We start from the raw sequence: 21,711 nt of genomic DNA, 5'->3' as shown, positions 1-21,711 counted from the left end.
AACGTATTCACATTGACATAAGTAACCACACAGTACAGTACAGTACATCTCTCACACACACACGCACACACACACACGCACACGCACACACACACACACACACACACACACACACACACACACACACACACACACACACACACACACACACACAACTCAGATGTCAAATACAGGTACACTAGATCTTGCTTGTATAGGTTGCTTTTGAGCACTGGGAACATGGATCTTTGGAGCTTTTGGGTATCATCAGATAAAATGCTTCATAGCAGCAGAAAATACTGGAATCTTTCCAATTCAAGTTTTTCTGACAATGAAGCATTGAGGACTATTTCTTTTAAACAAATAATTTTGGTGGAATTCCACACACAAATAATAATAATAATAATAATAATATATATATATATATATATATATATATATATATATATATATATATATATATATATATATATATATATATATATATATATATATATATATATATATATACACACATCATTTATTTATATATACAAGTATTCTTTTTTTATACAGCCTGCGTGCAAAAATCAAGGTGCAGGTTTAGTAAAGAGTGACTATTGATTTTTCAGCTGTGCAGCACAGAGGACAGTCAGAACATCAGCGTGTGGGTGATCAACTGCATAGCAACCAGGGAAGGAAAGTCAATTAGCTCCCCTGAGATCTAAGCCCCCTAAAAAAAAACATCCTCTGTGAAAACAATTGGTTTGCGTGTGCTTATTTATGTATTTTCAGTTGTATGCGTATTGTGGAAAGCAGAGAGAGAGAGAGATTGTGTGTAATGGAGAGAGAGACAGAGAGAATGAGAGCTTGCATAAGGAAAATCGGGATTCTAATAAGAAAAGCTGAGTGTGCTTCTATTTACCATTCAGCCTATCATAATGTAGACATGTGGAAGACAATTTAATGTGCGCAAGAAAGAGAAGATGATTATAGATAAACAAACACAGACACAAACACATTAATATATTTTTCAGTGAATGTAAATGCTCCCAGGAGTTTGAAAAATACAAACAAAGGGGACAGGGAAAAGGAAAACAGAATAAAAGCATGCAATAAATATACCTTCATCCCTGGGTCTGTTCATTGTAGACTCGTCGTGTTTTTTTGTGAGTGGACCTATAGTTAAGAAAACAAAACAAAGTGGGGAGAGACAAAGGACAACTTTCAAAAAGATTGCATTTACAGAAAAGGAAAAGGCCAAAGGTAACAAGAAAGCAATGGAGGAAAACAATACATCCATAAAATATCATCACCCTCTCATTTAATTATTACTGCATGCAACCAAACAGCATTGTAAATACTGCTCTGCACCCACAGTCCTGCATAGGATGTAGTTATATGAACTAATGAGCATTTTCCTTCAACCTTTTCCCCATCTGTTCCCTACACATTGGTGCTTTGTAGTAAAAGTCTATGAGAAGAATCAAGCCATCCTTTTTTTCCAGATGAAAGAACGGAATGCTACACCATTGTGGAGTGTGGTCCAAACCAGACCTGGGCTGCAGCCCTCAGGCAATAGGCATTCTACACTAGCTTCCACAGAGACTGAACTGTCAAAGTGCAGAACAACACTGAAGACATGCGCGTGTGCACACACACGCACAAAACGGCACCCAAACAAACACACGGTGTGTGCATTGACAAAATGGCAACATTCACCCTGAGATGTCAGTGTTTAAGTGTACATACTGTCTACTATCATACACTATCTTGTATTGCAGCAGTAGGCAATGAGGGTTATTTTCAATATCTTCACGGCCAGTGAGGGTTTTTGACAGGATTTCCCTCAACAAGGTCAAACAAGGCAGCCACATTAATGGTCACACCAGTTAAATGCCCCATAGGGTACCACAACCATTGACTAAGATTTACTGGGCCGATCAACTAATGCCCTGGTCTGCAGACCTCTGTAAGCCTAGCCCATAGAGATCCTTTTAAACTTAATTCGTTTGTGGCCTTTACTGTCGTTTGTATAACATTCTAGAATCACAGAGTGATTCACACACCCACACACACACACACACACACACACACACACACACACACACACACACACACACACACACACACACACACACACACACACACACACACACACACACACACACGTAAATACACTGCTGAGCGAAGTGCTCTGTCAACCACCGCCTCCCTCAGGGCTAAATGATATTGACAAAACATCATATACTACATACTGATATGTGTACAGTGTATGTACAGTATGCATGTACCTACAGTACCTACCTAACTACCTACCTACTTAACTACTGTACTGTATACATGTGCATGTGTGTACTGTACTGCTGCGTGTATTACATGCATGTGATTTGCAATGTGTGTAAAAAATGTACAATTTCAAACCTGATTTACAGTATTTGCCTGTGATTCTACACAATGACTAAACTTTGTTTAGGAAGATGCCTGAAAGATTTTTTTCCATCTAAAAAAAACTGCACCCTCTTGTGATATTGCATTAGTCAATAACACAATATGTTTTGCTCTATACATTTGCAGCTCTATCTCACATCATATTCTCTTTTCCTCCGCAGAGGCGATGCAGTCTCCCATTTGAAGTAATACTGTACTCTCTGTAGGATTCAAGAGGTTTATCATTCTGCCAGGGAGCTAATGATATATCTTCTTTCTCACACGGATAGGAGCCTTATAGTGAGCTAATAACATGCCTTCTGCCACACTGTGCAGCAAATGCTTTGCGACCACTGACGCAAGGAACAGAAAAATGAATCCACTCTTAAATGGTACAGCACAATCCACAGTGCTACGTGTCCATTTGGTTACATTAGTACACTCTCATGGATTCATTAACACTGAGGTTATTTTTTACTGTGCAGATGCTAAATAAGACACAGAAAGTTTTCCATCCGTGCTTCTATGTAAATGTGATTTCCTAATAATAAAAATGCTTTATCTTCCGTTTAAATGGGCAAGGATCGATGCTGAATAGATTTGCTGCCTCCACCCATCCAGTCCCCCTGTGTAAGGGCCTGTTCCAGTAAGGGCTTCCTGGGTGTGTGGTGGATGATAGTTGGTAGCGTACAGGCTCTGTAGTGCAGGGCAGACAGGTAGACAAGGCTGGTAATGGACAGAAAGGTACATTAGTCCACCGCCTAGTCAGCACTTCCCCCTTCACTTAGCACCACTCCAAAACCACACCTCACCGCTTAATGGAGCCCACTCTGAATTCATACCTACTCTAATATCCATTAAACAGCTTAAGCTATACGCGGGGAGCAGCTCCACTGAAATGGACCCTCGCTCTCTTTGAAACTGGCCGCCAGACTTCCGCTAGCCTTGCGGAGCTATGCGAGAGGAGACTAAATGAGAAATGACCGCTGGATCTGCTGGCTCCGCTCGGCAGTTAAAAGAAAGCGGTGCGAATTCTTTCCTTTTTTGGGTAGCTAGAAAAAAAAACTTGAATGTGACAGACAGTTATGAGAGCAAACTTTTAGCCCTGAGACATAAAAAGAGGGAGAACAGAACAGACAGAAAAGTCTTAGCTGATGTGCCTCACTGTAGTATTAGGCCTCCTATTCAAGGGTGACTGTCTCTGTTCTGGATACCAGTTCTGCAAAGATAGGGCAAAATCGTGATCTTATAAAATAGGCCAGCGTTCTTACAACTTCGCCGAGGCCATGTACTGTATTAACCATATTAGAGGTAGCTCATCGTGGGAATACATACTCATGGGAATTTAAAGAAGTCTTTGTTCTTAAAGGGTCTACACCATGAAAATCACTTTTTTCTTGTATTTTTTGGGGTCCCCAGTGTCTCTTGTACCCATGGTTTTTTTTTAATTCAGTCATTCCTTCTCATTTCATGGATTTCCAGAATGGGCGTGTCTGAACAGGCGATCTCAGAATGGAAATGTTTATGATGTCACAAACATTAATGATGGCAAACCCAATGTTAAATGAAAAGTGCCCGAATCGCTCCGAAACTTTTTCTACCCCCCCTAAGTGGCGGTCTACGAACAAATACTTCGGGCTCGGATTTTGGCTCCGCCCCCCGGAAGTGGGTGAAATAGGCACCTCAAACACTTGGTGGAATTGTTCAAAAATGTTCAAAGTGTTTTTTTTTCGATTTTGTATTTTTCATAGATGCTTCTTTTTATGCAGAATTTTTTTTTTAAATATCTTTTTTAAATTTTTTTTTTTATTAACAGACAGAATTGCTCAGTAGCCCCCCCCTGCACAATAGGACGTTTTGGTATTGCAGCTGAAAGTGCTGTATAAGCCAGAGACAATTGACTTGGGATGAGTATATCTGAGTGATGATTTAGGCTCAAACCTTTTGAAAAAGGTTTGAGGGACATACACCATATGATATTAAATATCAAATATTTTTTTAAATTCATGGTGTAGCTCCTTTAACATTATAAGCGATTCCCTACTAAATCTGAATTAAATGTGAAAATGTATTTGGCCAAAATAGAGTGAATAACAACCTCATCCTGAACAAAATTCTAATTGATTTGAATGCATACAGCAGTCCACAGTAAAATCATCAGTGTTTATTTAACTGACTGTGTACCCAATTGGAACCAAATGGACCTGTATGGGCCCATTTGGTTCCAATTGTACACTCTAAAGGTCCTTACACACCGGCGAATGTGCGAATATACGCAAAATTCGGACTCGTTCCGAATAATTAAAAGACGCTTTTTCGCTTCGCTTTTCCGCTTTTTCGCGCCATGTACGCTTGCATTGACTTTATAAGGTTTAAAAAAAAAGCGTATTATTCGCACGAAAAAATCGCCCCGGTGTGTAAGGACCTTTAGAGTTTAATTAACATCCAGCATTTTACAGTGTACTTGTGGGCCGGAAGCAGTGGTGAACATGGACATTTCAAATAAACGTATTGTACTTTTGACTCCTCTTACATTTCTAGGAAGGTGAAAATAGCCGATCTACAAGCTCACAGCGTGTCGCATCACGACACACAAGCTTGTAGATCGTCTATTTTCACTATTATTGATCATAAAAACAGAGCAACTTTCATTTGTAGTTGAGTAATATTTGACATAGTACTGAGTACTTTTAAACATGTTTGTGGTAATTTTATCATCTACCCAGAACGTTTTTAAGTTGCTTTGATTCAGTATATAGATTTAAATGTTATCAGACACGCCCCCTTCCTATACAATCCCATTGTAACTTCAAACTCCATTGTTAGATTAATTGAACACACGCGTCCTTGCTACTGGTATCTGATATTGTCCTTCTAATGCGTGAGGGGGCAGTGTTTTTTCAATTACCTTTTTCATTTATTTTTTATCATTTTGGGGGAAACTAAAAAATATATAATAATACATAAAATATCTAAATACTGAATCAAGCAACTTAAAAACTGTCTGGGTTTGCTCACTGCTCACAAAAGCCAGAGTAGATGATAAAATGACAATGCAAACATTGTTTGAAAGTGAAATATCCCTTTGGTCCACCGCTAGCCGGAAGCAGACATCTGGCTGACCTTCTGGCGTAAGAGGAAGACACTCTGTGAAACCCAATGGCCCTATGAGGGATCACTTAGCTTCGGTTTGCCTCAGAGGGCATTCGCCCTAACGTACTGTAACTCCTTCCCTCAGTCAACAGTGTTTGTGCTCGGTTCAGTGGAGCCGTTGGCCGAAGCTCAAGCTGTCTCCTGTCCCCTTCCATTTCCTCGGTGCAGTAAACGAGATGAAGCTGCAGTATGTCATGTCTGTGCTGCCCTGTCGGTCTGACAAGTTGTCAGGACACAGCTTCCATCGCACCAACCCCAACCCCCCACCCACACACACCCCCCTGAACCTCCACCCCCACCACTACATACATGAGGCAGCAGCTTCCAGCATTCCCAGTCCCTCCCATTGCTCTACTCTCTCCATCTCTCAGTCCTCAGCCTCCAGCCCGTCCCCTGCCCTGTGCTGCCTTACCACCCTGCCTATACTGAAATATGGTTTTTAATAAAGAGGACGGTAAAATGGCTGTTCTGGCAGCAATAAAAATGAGGGATCCGAGGGCCCTTGGCTGAGGAGTGTCTGGAGGAAATAGGAATGCGGTGACACAGTGTTCTTGCCTGGCTGTGCGGTTGCTCACATAGGGGTTTGTACCAGAGGTACATAGCTATAGCTTGTGTGCATGTGTGCACGAGAGAGAGAGAGAGAGAGAGAGAGAGAGAGAGAGAGAGAGAGAGAGAGAGAGAGAGAGAGAGAGAGAGAGAGAAACTAAAAGTGTGTGTCAAATATCTAATTAGATCATTCGATCTGTTTTATTTACATTATTCCACGATGCTATTTGAATTTCAATTCAGCTGCAGGCGGCAGTATAGTAGGCTACATGGGGCCCCAGTGGGCAAGGACATTGAAGTGATTTGCATTCATAACAGTGACCCAATCCCCCTCCTCCACCACCACCCTCCGCATAGATGGGAGAGAGGAGGCGAGGTAGGGATACAGGGACAGGTGAGCAAGGTTAACAGATGCTGTATGGTGCCAAGAGTTGAGTATAATGCTTCAAAGACATACAGGAAAGCTAAACAGCAACCACACATTACCGTACCTTTAAAGCATGGCACTGTGATGATGCCTAATAACCACAGATATGTGCGCTATCAAAGGGCCATGACAACAAATTGTCACAAGCGTTACATATGACAGACTATATCATTTTTAATAAGTTGCACAACACAAAATTATTATGTTATTTTCAGCGACACCATTGTGTGATAAAGTATCACTTAGGCTTTAGCGTGGCTAATTTCATGATTACTTAACCCTCCCTTAGTGTCTCTTGTTTCTCTCTCTCTCCCGCACAGAAAATGAATCATATCCTTAGGGACTGCATCGAGCTTGTGTGAGCAGTGACCTCTTACAATAAGTGACACATTTACAGGAACACAAGCTACAAGTTAAACCAGTTGCACTCATTTGCACTCTAGGAATCCCCCAGGAAAGAATTAAGCCTCTCGGCATCACTGTAGGGAGGAATATGCAAGATAGCTACCGCAAAACATAGTTATAGAGATCATTATTGTTCAAATAAGACTTGCGCAGAGATGTTACATCCCTCATGTGCATCTCCTTAACCCATTCTATCCGGGAACACATCTACAAATGTCTTCTAAATCCTAACTGGTTTCTGAAAAACGCTATGTTGCTATATCAGTGGTGCCCAAACTTTTTCATGTCAAGGACCTCCAAAATGATATGTATTTGGCCGCGGACCCCCATCTTAAAATATTTTGTTCCAGCCAGGGACCACCCCACCCCTCCCCAGAAGCAAAGATTTGAGTTACAAATGTTCGCTTAAAAAAATATAGGCCTATATATATTCAAAGATTTGAACAAATGTTCACGATTTAAAAGAAAATAGCAGATCTACAAGCTCATAGCGTGGCACTCGGTACAGCGCTATGAGCTTGTATATCTGCTATTATTTAATAGCATAAGACATCTAAAAATGACACAGATGCGTTCCCGGATTGAATGCGTTAAGAGTGTCTCTAGGAGATGATGACTCAACTAACACACTAGAGAGGTTATTCTAGATGCAGTTGTCATTACATGATGGAGTGTTGTTGTTAATCTACAACAACCTTTCTGCTGGTCATTATGAACAACATTTCTGCAATGTCCTTGGTAGCAGTCATTTTTCATCTCATTCCACAGGTACTTAATGTCATAAGTAACCCTCTGTTGTACACATGAAATTACATAAACCTTGAGATTCCGGGCTAATTAGCTAACTCATACAGTGTGTGCTTGGATGCGTGCGTGCAGCTGGTACCGTACTACTCAATTTCTGATTTCCTGCACCTGCCCGTATTTTCATAAGATCAAGGACTGCGAGAAAACCAAGAATGAAACGGAAATAAGAGAAAATAAAATGACAGAATAAATTTGATCTGGCATCAAAGCCAATTCATATAACAGTTCCTCTGCAGTGCGGTTCGCTTTTCATTTGCTCATATAATACAATATTCCAGACCTCCTGTCCTCAACTAAATATGTATACTCCAGATCTGCTGATGACTCTTGAACTGTTCTATCTTTTTTGTTGAAGCACTTATCAGTAAAATAGATATTTGGCTGGAATGTTGCCAAGATGCAGCCAAGCAAAACGTGAGCTCACGTTCAGTGCATCATTGTTGTGGAACCATTCTTTATGGCAGCTCTGTGTCTTGCTGTAGGGAAGACAGGATAATCTAACTACACTATAATACTTCAACAGCAATGATGCACAAACTTGTTGGCTGGGTTGGCAGATCTTAAGTGCACTCATTAATCTTATACGTTTCAGCAATTTATCATTAAACTTGCTTACAATCATGACTAGCTTCTACTTTGCCCGGGGAATTAGCCTTTGATGTTATTATGTCTCTTTGCTTGTCCATCTGCTTTCGCTGCTGTTGTCCAATGGGTCGTTGATGCAAGAAGCGTACCAAAACTGCTCATGCAAAAGTGTAAGTTTGCTTGTAGTATCCTAGCCAAGGTTTTCACCGGAAGATTAACTTTAGCATAGGAGGCTACACAGTAAACAAGATTATATTCCTTGGCAACATTGTATCATCAGTAACAGCTGCCAAGCAACAACAGTTCTGAAGATTTGGGTCCAGTAGCCTGCTGTGATGCCCACATCACAGCATCCATGCAATGTGCAGTTGGACAGACAGGAAGCCTTACTCCTGGGATTTTAATTCAAATACCGTTTAGAATTGTGGGTTATAACCACATAAGGAGTTCCCAATGCAGCTACGCCCAAATATGGAGTGCGTTGTCTAACCTCAATGTGTCGTCATGGCATCAGGCACAAACAAATAAGTCAGCTCCATATATGGGCACAAAAGGGGGAATGCCCATATATGGGCATTTACTGATTACATCAGGGATCTCCATCCATATATGGGCATATAAGGGAAGGGCTGACAGATACAGAGATCTCCATATTTGGGCATATCAGTCGGACCGGCGGTGCGACGCAGGTCCGACTGATATGCCCAACTAATTAAATAAACCAATGAATCAATAAATGATTTATTTCATGAATTGTGTATTTGAACGAATTACTTCGTCGTCATTCCTTATTTTGGCTATTATTCTGATAATCGACCGCCTACAAGGAGGTGTAAGTTCCAAGGAAAATAGAAAATAATTCTAGCATACTTGAACATTCAGTAGGGATTCCAGGGACAAAAAAAGGAAAATATAAGGGGCGGTTGGGAGAAAGGGTCAGAACCAATACCTAGGCTTTACTAGTTAACATTGCACAGAGCGAACACATCCACGAATGCTAATGTTACTAACAGTTCATAACACCATATTCTACAGCCCATCACTGCTACAGTGCTTTCATTACGTTTTCATATTTATTTTATGAGTCAGATTTATGCCAACAGCACAAGTTCAGTATGTGACCAACTCTACCTAAATCACATTTGGAGTTATGTGCAGTGCAGGAACAATATCCTTATCTTCCTAATGGTGTGATAATACCTACACTATATTCCAAAATATTCAGCAATATCATATTACTGTAAACACCACCTAACCCTATGTTCATGACCTGAAGAACAAAGGGTCCCCTGGAACGCACTGCACATCCATACCTGCTCATGTTTATTTTAATATTCTTTCCGTTTCATTCTCATGGGGAAATATCAATTGTCGCATATAAGTATGCATACCTTCTGTTGACCAGCTTTGTGCATTCTCTCCTGTTCTTCATTTAGAACGCTTAACAAGTCAAATGTCACATTACATTTACAAGCTTAAAATTATATTTCTCGCGAAGACTTTCTTGTATTAAAAACAGACAAAAACCCCAAACGGCATCTACATTTAGAATACCTTTTTTTCTTTCTCTTTTTATAATTGTGGTTCAGTGACAAACAAAAGATTGTGGTACAGCAAGTCTCAAGCTAGTTAAAGTATGTGTATTCCTACAATCACTGAGACATAAAGTCAAGATTTGTATGCTACCTTTGTTATTGTTGTCAGAACTCTCATATGCAAATTTGTGGGAATTCTGTAACAACAAATAGCTACTTTCGTCAGAAGACAATTGGCTGTGGATGTGACCATGAGTGGGCTCATACAAAATGGTGCTTCAAAGAGAGTACAGTACTTTTCTCAAGCAGTGAACTCAAGCAGTTCCTGTACTGTAGGCCTATGTCATTCTAGAAAATCTGCTGTAATTTGAGAAAATGATACCAGTTCAAGGACAAACTGCAATATAATATCCTTGTACTGAAACAGAAATGACAGTTGCACCAGGACATAAAGGAGAGGAGTACAAACTGTACTCCTAAGCAGAAACAGGAGTGTAAATTGTACATTATACTTAAGCCTATATTTATTAAAATATTATACATTATGTGAACCCAGTCAGACCAAGTGCAAATGGCTAGGTCAGAATTCAAGTCTACTTATTTTTATGTATTATCTTTCATATATTCTTACTTAAATTGTTATATTAATCTTAGTCATCTCTCTACTCTTCCCTGTACCAACCCTGTGTTTCATGCTTACTGTGCTGCTATGACACGTGCATTTCCCCATCCATCCATCCATCCATCCATCTATTGATATTTGCAATTGTAATTCACTGCAAAATAGTTTGTGTCCAGCCAAACTCACCATCTTCAGTGGGCACATAGATATTGAGGAACAGGCAGTCCTCACTCTGGTTTTGAACATAGCTTGCAGCAGCATCCAGATTGTCTGTGAACCACACTGGCAGCATGATCTCAGGCAACACTCCGTGCACGTTCTGGGGACACACGGGGGCAAACTGGGTGGCATTACGGATCTCCTGCCAAGAGCCCGGTGCTTCTGGTGGCTGGAAGCGGCGCTCGCCAATAGGTGCCGTGGCATAGGGCACGCCCAGGTACTGTTCTACAGGGCCCAAGATCTCGCTGTTGAGCTCCTTCCTGATGCCGCGCAATTTTCCATAGCCAGTGGTGACTATGGGGTGTTTCAAGTCGACACGTTGACATGAGGACAGGGCCAGGTGGAGGACTAGCCCCAAAAGCCACACCAAACAATGATCTGAGATCTGTTGAGCACTGTTGCGACGTCTCCCAGCACAGCCCGGCAGGCTGGCGGCTCTCGCAGGGAAAAGCAACATGTCCAAGATAAGGGATCTCTTAGTCATAATATCACAAGGGTTGTAGTTGGGTGTCGAAAGGCGGACACTAATGAACCTTCAGCTGAGAACGGGAGATATAGTGGGTAAAAGGAGGATCTGTGGGGGGGTAAGAGGGTAACATCAGAGATGCAGACAGCGTTTCCTAGCTTGACATGGTGAGGTTGGGGGTAGCTCGCATCCTGCTCTCATCCATCTTCTTCCTGGGAGCTCCTGATTCGTCCAGGGCTGCAGTCAGGAAGCTAGTCGCACCTAGAAGACACAGACAAGTTGCAGGTTAGAGCTGATGCGTGGGCTCTTCAATCCTTGCCAATAAGAATTACATTTTATTTATCCTATATTTAACCAGGGTAAAACCACTTTGAGATTTTCATCTCTTTTTCAAGTGGACCCTGGCCAAGAAGGCAGCATACTATACGTAGTTTCACATGTAAAAACATTAAAACAAACACAAATAAAAAAATATGAATTGGCATATGAACCCAGTTAAAATCATTTTAAACTAGAAAGACTGCACTAACTAAGTAGAATGCATGCCTCTGCCTTCCACCTGAGATACGATAGATTATGTCATTTTAACCATGACCTTGACCTTTAACCTGTTCCAGAAGTCATCTCTTTGGGAAAACCTACTGATCATGCCCACCAAGTTTCATGAAATATCATCCATCCATTCTCAATTTTAACCTTCGACCTTGACCTTCGACCTTTTCCACACAGAAATTAATCATCTAATAAGGGCAACCTACTGATCATTCTCACCACATTTCATGAAAATACGACCATCCGTTCTCGCGTCAAGACAAACAGAAAAACACTAATGTAATAGGGAGAAAACATAACCCTGTCCAACTCCGTTGGCAGAGGTAAAACTGAGGATTTTCAGCCAAGAGACAGTATAATGCCCAATGCAATCTAAGCTTGCATGATTGAAAAGAGCACGAATAAGGAAACCATTTCACTGAACAAGGACATCTTGCATTTATGTGAACTACTTAGCAGCTGTGTCATTGATTGTCAATGGCAGTGCATGTGTGCAAATCAAACAGTAGGCTACACAAGCCGACGTTTGATCAACAACAAAATAGAATACCGAAGTCCTGATGTCACTCGCTCATTCCCATGGTCACGGAAATATTTTCTCTATGGATAATAACATTGGCCATCTTAGAATCGTCTCATAAGAATTATAAAAAATATAAAAACTAGTCCATACCCGTGGGGGGATATGCGCACATGATCTGGCAACCCGGGAGCCAGCGAACACAAAAACGCAAATAAACAGCTGACATTTGGTGAAATCAAAAAACGGGCTCCGCTGTTCCGTGCACATGGTAAAGACGTCTATGGGAATTCAGAATCGGGGAAAAAAGACTGTGACCCAGGTAGGATGCGTAAATTACGTCAGACTTCGGTACTCTTCTGTATACACAGAAGATTAATAAATGTGACAAAATACAGTAAAATCCCAAAATTATGAGTCTTATATCCAGCAAGCAATAGAAATTAATAACTGCAAACAAATTAAAAGTTTAGAAATAGATAATCCTTTTGCAAGTTTTCAGCAGCTAGAATCATTCAGTTTGACATTGTTTGACACAGTTTTTGGTGCGCAACACGCTGAACACAGTTGCAAATTCCCTCGTTGAAGTTAATTATTTTCATCTGCTGTGATGCTGTGCGCAACAGGTGCAGATCCCCGCCAGGCCGTGTTGCCTACCCAGGCCCGTGAAATTCGTAGGCAGTCCATAGTAGCCAATTGGAATGGAATCTGCTCAAACTGACTGATATACTGATACAGAACCATATATAGGCTATATATCGTTGCTGTCGTGTGGAAACCTTGTATGTCCAAAACCGTTCCTTAAAAAAAAAGATATATTTAAAAACAATTTAAAATAATGAAAATAGCCGATCTACAAGCTCACAACGTATCGTATCTTGACGCGCTAGGAGCTTGTAGATCTGTTATTTTCACTCTTTTAGTGCGACTCTTGTATGATGAAGTAGGGCATTCATTTAAGAAAAAAATCAAAGTTGAAATAAGGAGAGATGAGGTTTCTGCCCGAAGGCGGCTATATATATGATTTAATCTTTTGCATTTATCCATCAAAACATTTATGTTTATTTGTATTTCTTTGATTGCTTTATTTATTTTTAATCGATTTTTTTAATTTAGAGTAGCCAATAATTTTTTCCCCAATTTAGTCATTATGCCAAATAATTCCTCCCAACACACATTTCTGTGTTGTCACTGTTGTTGTATCCTACTGACTCACCTGCCAGTGAGGAGCCCCCACCGGGAGGACGTAGGGCCTTCGTCCTACTCCTCCCGCCCAACACTCCCTGCTGACAGGCCGTACTCCAGCGCGTAGGAGTACAGTACGTGCAATGACTAATATCACACTCGCCCGACTTCCCTCCCCCGAACACGGGCCAATTGTGTTCACATAAGACGCCCGACAAAGTCGGATGCACCACGGTGGATTCAAACCCACAACCTCTGTGGTGGTGGCGGGCAGGGACTTTGCTTGCTTTTTGTTTAAATGTCATCAAGTTTAATACAAGTCAAGTTCAAATTGATCAGAAAACGTAATATTTTCTGACAATATATCGGTCAAAACATTGGTAATTGGTGGTCTAGGACTCTCCAAAATCGGTATTGTCATTGGAAACAAAACTCTGGCATCGGTCGGGCTCTAATGTCTGCGTGAGTGTCTTTTATCCTAAACTCTTTGATTTTGTATTGCTGACTACCACCACAACATGAATATTAGGTGTGTTACAGTACATGCAAGTCAGTGGTCTTTGTCATCATAGTAACGGGCCAGTGGGCTGGTGAGAAATTGTTTGTTTTAATGTTGTGTCACTAAAAACATTGAGGCAAATTTATTTGAGACAGAATTCTTGGCTATTTTCTAAGCAGTTTGAGCTTTTTTTTGGCTTGGAATTGCTCGCTTTCATTTAACTGATGCATGGTTGTGCAATGACCAGTTCACAGACAGAACCACAAGCATTGCTATGCCTGAGCCACTTGGGGACTCTCAGATTGTATGTACTGTAGCCACATTGACAATGCTTGCCCTTGGAAATCAAATCCCAGGGTTACTGGGTTTGAGCCCCAACCCGAGTAGAAGCTACATTGATCTGAAAGTGGGATGACACGAGTGGCTATAAGACAGATGTGATCCATTGAGAATAGTGTGACCTGCGATTAAACTAAGAAAAGCCTGAAACATCACCAGCTCAGTGGCCTTGAGGTTAAGAGTGTCCGCTCTGAGTGTGGGAGGCCAGGTCATACCAGAGACTATACAAATGGGACCCAATGCCTCCCTGCTTTTCACTCAGCATCAACTGTTGGATTGGGGGTTAAAAAAATAGCAGCTCTACAAGCTCACACAGCTTGTAGATCTGATATATATTTCTTTAAAGGGGTTCTAGGCAACTTCAGAGATCAAAAAAAGAAAAAAAATGTTGTCAAACAGAGCTGGGCTGGATTAGTACTGTTGACTGACAACCCCTTCAGCCAATGAGCAGTTTGTTCCCCTTCAGCCAATCAGCAGCTCATTTCCCCCACCACCAGCAATATGACGCAAGGGGACTTTTGAAGGGGCTATGCCGAAAATAGGTTGCTTTATTCGGATACATACGTGTCACTGCCCGTCCCTGCCGGTTCTCTGAATTCTTATTTTTAAATAGGCTCTGTCATGATAAATTGACCACATATATGAAGTTAAACAACTAAATTCTATCCAAACGATATCTTAAAAGTAAATTCCGTGCCTCAAAAAATAAGTTTGAGAGTGTTTTAAAGTTTTAAAACCGAAACCAAAAACAGCGCACAGAAAAAATGGCGGCTCGTTCCATTTATGTCGGCTGCACTCGGTTACATTCGGTTTCACTCGAACTCGCCACCTGATTGGCCAACCTTCGCTGTCAATCACAGAACATTGAGCGAGGATGCTGATTGAACAGTTCACACGGACCCGGACAGTCCCGGATACCCGGATGTCAAAACATAAATAGTAGGGAAAATACGGATTTCAGAAAGAGGACTGTGTTTCAATGCAGGAAAACACCCCAGCATCATTATATAGTGGCTGATAGAGGGGGAAAAATGCAAAATATATATATATAAATATTTTTTAAATTTAGGCTTCAAGTTACCTAGGATCCCTTTAATCTTGAAAATGTGTGCAAATCTTTGAATATATATGTTTTTTAAAGCGAACATTTTTAACTCAAATCTTTGCTTCTGGGGATTCTATAAATGTCTTCAAAATCCTAACAGTTTTTTTTTTAAATAACTTATGTTGCTATATTATCTCACACTCTTTTCATGTCAAGGACCACGCAAAATGAATGTATTTGTCCGCAGGCCCCCGCATCTAAAAATATTTTGTTCCAGGGACCCCCAGAAGCAAATATTTGAGTTAAAAATGTATATATACATTCAAAGATTTGCACACATTTTCACGATTTCTGTTAAAAAATAGCAGATAAACAAGCTCATAGTGCGGCACTCGGTGCCACACTATATCTGCTATGAGCTTGTATATCTGCTATGAGATTGTATATCTGCTATGAGCTTGTATATCTACTATGAGCTTGTATAGCTGCTATTTTTTAATAGCCAAAGACATTTAAAAATGACACAGATGTGTTCCCGGATTGAATGGGTCATGTAGGCTAAGAACGTAAATTACAATGCCTGGCCCAGGCAAACGTGCATCCCAAGTGAACATACACAACATGCACTCTGATGCTCTGTTGGAGGTAACAAACCCATATAGAGTGACATTTGAAAGTACAGCCTGGTATATTATGAAAGATAGAGCAGAGAACACAAATCCAAGAAGACGGCTTCATTCTGGTGTTCCTGCAATAGAAACCCTCACTGCAACGCATGATGTCATGCTTGCTTCGCGTTATAATTTTCAGGAGACACATTCATTTCATTTCATTAAATTTCACAGGCAACGACGTGTGAAATCAATCATGTGCAGCTTGAAGCGTCCACGTACGCTGTACCCGCACTTGCGTGGAGCATGTTTCAGGCTTTATAAATGAAACAGCCCGATTGGCATAATTGTAGTCTGTATTTTAGGCATACAAAAAGAGTTCTTACAAAGTTCTCGATTTATTTCAGAATTCATGGCTCCCCCGAAAAACATAAAAATTGATTCTTGTCCTTATTACTCTCCCTAACAGCAAAAATGTCCTGATTTGCATTCCTAACAGAGACAAGATGTTGTAGAGAGGATAACTGTAATGTGTTTCTTCATCGAGTTCATACTGCAGATATTTGCAGCTCAGGGAAAACAACACATTACATGACAGAGAATACAACAGAAATGGAAGCCGATAAACAAATCCCACGCTCACTCACTGAATGGACTGGGTCAATACCATTCTGACAGGGAGATGGAGCCATTTAGGTGTGATAAAGGCTTGAATACACGCATTCCCATTACCGGTATGATGGCAAAAACATGACAAAATATGTGCAAGCCTCAAAGAAAGAGAAAACCAATTAATTACAGTGTGTTGGCAAAATACGGTAGTGCACACTGAATCCTTCAGGGGTATACATATTCAGCTGAAAATGAATGCCGATTAGTGCAATATAAATATCTATAAAAACCAATAGGTCTATATTTCGTTGAGCCGGCGATGGAGAACAGAGATGGCACAACTCTTTCAATCTCAATGGCTCTGGGTGCCCTAGCTGCGAACAGCCTTTTTGCATGTAGTTTAAGCGCAAGGGGGCGGGGCCGCGGGTGCTGGGTGGGGAGAGAGCCTGTCGACGCGAGCTATGTTAGTGCACTGAGTGGCAGTTGGGGCAAACGCAGTCCCCACAACATCATTTACGATTTTTCAAACAACCGCAGACTACTTTTTTCGCCGATAAAGTATAGTTTTGGACCATGACGGAGGCGCGCCGACTCAGCAGACCTTGAGGCCGAGGAGTCGCGCCCGAGCGCCTCCAGGCGCGAGTGCCCGCGACGACCGGCCGATGGTCTGCTAGTCGACTAAGCGCCGTCCGAGTTATGTACCGATAGGCACAGAATCGTAAATGATGTTGTGGGGACTGCGTTTGCCCCAACTGCCACTCAGTGCACTAACATAGCTCGCCCCCTTGCGCTTAAACTACATGCAAAAAGGCTGTTCACGCCCTAGCTAGTGGCCAAAATGTGGAGCAAAAATCTTAGCCAAAGAATTGCAACCAAATAATTTGCATACCAAGTGCACCAACACACAAAATCCACTGCTCTTGGGTTATATGTAGGGTTATGTATCTATTCTCTGATTAATCTAAATGGAACAGGCATCTAGCTCAAGCTTCCTCTGTTTAACTGTGTGATGAACTAGATGCATATTGATTGCATTACTTTAATACGTTGCCAGAGTTCAAATACAGCAGTAGTCAAATGAAGCCTTGCTTCACCTTTTATATTGTACAACCTGCTTGAGTGAAACTGGGCGGGTGCTGCACAAATCTTCATTTGATACATTAATGTATCAAAGAGGGTAACTTTTCCCCACAATGAAGTTGGCATGAGTAGGACATTGACATCACCAATTGAAGCATTTCATGGTTCAATGGTCCTGTCTGTCTGAAGTCTGAAGCTATCTGCATGATGGTGACGTCACTGACGAGTCCTGGTGATTCTTTATTGTAGCTTCTTCCTTAACAGTTTCATTTGCGCATACTCACATATTGAACACCACAAGTAAAGTGTTAAATGTGAATCAGAATCATTTTGCCCGCTTGTAACATAATAAAACAAATATTTTTTCTTGTTTTCCTCAATATGCAGACTATATGGGGTTGTGAGTCATTATGGCGATATTAAAATTGTCCAAATATTGATTCATAACCGAATGCATTTTCTCCCCATCCCGAGTCAAGGCATAATAAACATGCAAGTGTATACTTTCATTTAGAGCTCTGGGTTTTATTAAAAGCATGAGGAAGACGCCTCGCTCCATCCCTGAATGAGGTCGCATTTCTCTGGTAGATAGCAGACACAAGTTCATTGAAATACAGCCTTCTGTTTCTGGTGTGCTAAGCTGCTTTTCATCCACAGATGTTGACTAGCAGAGCAGAGCAGTTTGACAGCTGAAATCGTGCATGTAGTTTTTGCACTGGCAGCAGACACAAACAAGAAGAAATCTTTGAGTGTGCTCTTTTCACAAACAGATCCATTCTGCAGTGTTCATGGTTCGCTATGACCATTCCCCAACTTACAGTGAACATTATCCCTAAAAACTGCCCTGCTGGCTGAAAGACATTACCGCTGTACATCAAGCAGCTTCACCTGACATTATATAAAACAACCAACCCTAACCCACTCTAAGTGTCAAGGTACATGATTAATCCCTTTTCAACTCATGGGTGGTTGACATTAACAGATGCTTGGACAAACAGTACCACATTAAATGATAAAGATTGAGAACTGAGTCATGTGTACTTCAACTCAGGGCACTCTCCTCTACAGCATCTAACACTGTGTGTGTGTGTGTGTGTGTGTGTGTGTGTGTGTGTGCGTGCGTGCGTGCGTGCGTGCGTGCGTGCGTGCGTGTGTGCGTGCGTGCGTGCGAGTGAGCGAGTGTGCATGCGTGCAACTCACTAATACTTGAGTGTTGAGAGAATAATAGACGACAAACCCTAGTATGCAAAACCATATGCAAAACCAGTGGATACTTGAACACCTTGTCCTAAATACTCTCTGATTGACATATGATGGAATAGAATATAAGGGGAATGTTAACACAGACAGGCACCGGTGTATAATTCATCATGGTAGCTGAAACCACCAAGAGTCCCGCTGTTTGCACCATATCTAGAGCAGTGTATGCTAGGTATTACCTGGGTGTAGAAAATGTTATGCTCTTATCAGCTTTTCCCATTGCTTCCATTTACTTGCTTTGTTTTTTCAGGTCAGGGTGCATGGATAAAAATATAAAAGCATACATATTTATGAATACAATATTTTAGTTCACCAACCAGCTATAACATAATGATATATAGCAGAATATCATAATTATGCCCCATAAAATACATTAACAATCCCAAGTAAAGAGATTTTTACATTAATGATTTGTGTTTGTTGATTGCCCCTAAATGTGATCAGATTTGTGATTGGTCACATTTAATACTGCTCTTGTTGTTACAGTATCTCTTATTATGGCAATTTCAGTAAAAAATGTTCTATCTTTCTTCACCTGTCAAATGGTGGTTCTTGTATCATCAGTATTTTTAGCCACATGAATCCTAGTGTATCTATTTTGATCATGTCACAACATAATAGGCAAACATTTGGCAAAAACAGATGTACAAACCCCCCACAACCACCACCACAGATATAGTGCATTTTGGAATTGCTTGAAGATCTGCTATTTTCGGCTAAGAGCTTTGGTGTAGAGAGAAAAAAGGAGGGGAACAAGTATAGAGGCCCACTCCACTGACTGGACTGCTTCAGTCTTCAGTCTATCAGCCTAATACATCGCTGCTGTTTGTTTTCATCAATGTCCGACGTGCTTTGACATAATTTGTCTCGGACATTTCGTCATTTCTGGCGGTGGACAAAGTGTGTGCTCTCTCTCCCCATTAATGAACTGCCATGTGGTTGTGTTTTTTTGTAGCTTTATATACTGTAGTTACAGTATATGTCTACAAGTAGACTGTTTATTTTTCAGCCGTGATGCTGGTGTGAAACAACAATGACAGACAATACAGACAGGATGCACCTTTCTTCAAAATGGTACATTGCTGACAGATTGCGAAAACACAACAATATTACAAGCACATCGAGTGTCAGAGCAATCACACACGATGTTCTGTCGGACGTCGGTTGGACTATGTAGTTATATTATATTATGTAGTTATTCTTATTGTGGGAGATGAGGGAATAACTGACATGATTGTTTATAAAGGACCTCCTATACTCATTCATTCAAACAAAATGTTTGAAAAGTTATTATAGTTAAATAACACAATCATAACACATTCTCTAATAACTTCTGCTTTTCAAAAACAAAACTACATTACTGACTACGTTTTGTACTGTAATCTATGTACTGTAGATTACGCTCAAAGGTGATGGGGACAGTTGGGAGGAGGCAAGGGTGTATCCTTTCACGTAGTCACGTAGTGAAGGAAGGGGCCAAACTCCCAAAGGACACTTTTTTCTAGTTGCTTCAAGGCACCTGCACCAGTGCCCGGCCTAGCGGTCCGGGCACCTAAGCTCTGATAGCCTGACAGCGCGTCGCGGGTTTGAGTCACGGTCCCGACGGCCTTTGCTGCTTGTGTCTCCCCGTCTCTCTCCCACTTTCCTGTCTATCTTCACTAATAACTATCAATAAAGCCAGAAAAGTCTAAAACTAATCTAAAATAAAAAAAGAAATGGACCACATCCACTTGATGTCTGTTTAGGGAAAGGAGGTCCTGGTATCAAGCCACCAATGGCAGCTACAAAAGACCTGAGGCATACATCGGATGGACATAATGTTTCAACGGGACAAAATGTTTCACCTGGGACTCGTTTTGGCCACGGTGACTAAACCCCTGCTCAGTGCTGATTATGTGTAGCATGGGCCTATTGATGCATGTAAAGAACTGCTGTCTCATCCATTCAGAAGTACTTTAACTCCTTCTCCTGTACACTCAGTGGTTGTTCCATGATAACGCTGTCCAGCTCACTTGCTACCACCGCCCAGTTCCAGTTTCATGACAGCACCAAACCAACGCCCCATCTTCACGACAGTACACGCCTGTGCGCATCACCTCGACCGTGCAAATCTCACGGTTGCAAGGGCACAGCTGAATTTTTTCCCTGAGGGTTGACGTATAGGCAGATCAGCGCAAAAACACACTTTTGCGGCTCAGCCAATCAAAATGGTATGCATCTATTTCACCTACAGCCAGTGATTTCAACAGTAGTCCAGTGGTCATAAGTGATTACAGACATTAGACAGACAACTTTATGGCACATATTCCTCCAAAGCTGATTAGGAGTGTTTCTGCCTCATAGGCAGATGTTGTTTGTCATACTGTTTGTAGTGGATCCTTATTTACTGTTGATTAATCAGTAAAGGTTTGGCTTTCTGTTGGCCAACATTATGGAAAGTCTGCCTCCAGAGCTGAGGACTACTCTGCCTCAGAGACAGATTTAACCAATTTATAGCTTATTTGAGGTGATGCGTCAGAAGTGATTTAGCCTCCTGCCAGACAACTTTATTCATTGTACAGTACATATGCCTCCAAAGGTGATGGACTCTTTCTGCTTTACAGATGTTGTTTGTTACTTGCTGTTAGCGCCACTGTTGACAAGTTCACTCCTGTTGATTCAATACCTACGCACTATGGTGAACAGTACCACTATTATGTAGTATGAAAATAGCGTGGATACATGTAAAAACAACTAGAAAAGTGTGCTCCTTGGTGCGCATATCTTCGTCAGGCCGGGTGGCCTACCCAGGGCCTCAGTCGTGGGGTTTAGCCCTCATTTGTGGCGCCCCCTATGGGCAGAAGTGAAAGCACTTT

The 21,711-nt window shown here is 41.3% G+C and overlaps 1 protein-coding gene across 1 annotated transcript in view; it reads right to left on the bottom strand.

Moving 5' to 3' along the window:
- Window positions 1–21,711, bottom strand: part of nlgn2b (neuroligin 2b) — a 95,308-nt gene that overhangs the window by 40,711 nt on the left and 32,886 nt on the right. The window contains exons 2-3 of the mRNA XM_080434856.1: window positions 10,655–11,414; window positions 1,084–1,137 (exon numbers count right to left, since the gene is read on the bottom strand). Of these exons, the coding sequence (XP_080290982.1) occupies window positions 1,084–1,137; window positions 10,655–11,171 (571 nt within the window). The 5' untranslated portion in view covers window positions 11,172–11,414. The remainder of the gene's footprint in view (window positions 1–1,083; window positions 1,138–10,654; window positions 11,415–21,711) is intronic.

Source organism: Gymnoscopelus braueri (assembly GCF_963280865.1).
Source record: "Gymnoscopelus braueri genome assembly, chromosome: 8".
Lineage (NCBI taxonomy): Eukaryota > Metazoa > Chordata > Actinopteri > Myctophiformes > Myctophidae > Gymnoscopelus > Gymnoscopelus braueri.
The sequence above is the reverse complement of the archived record's forward strand: the minus strand, read 5'-3'. Positions and strand labels throughout refer to the sequence as shown.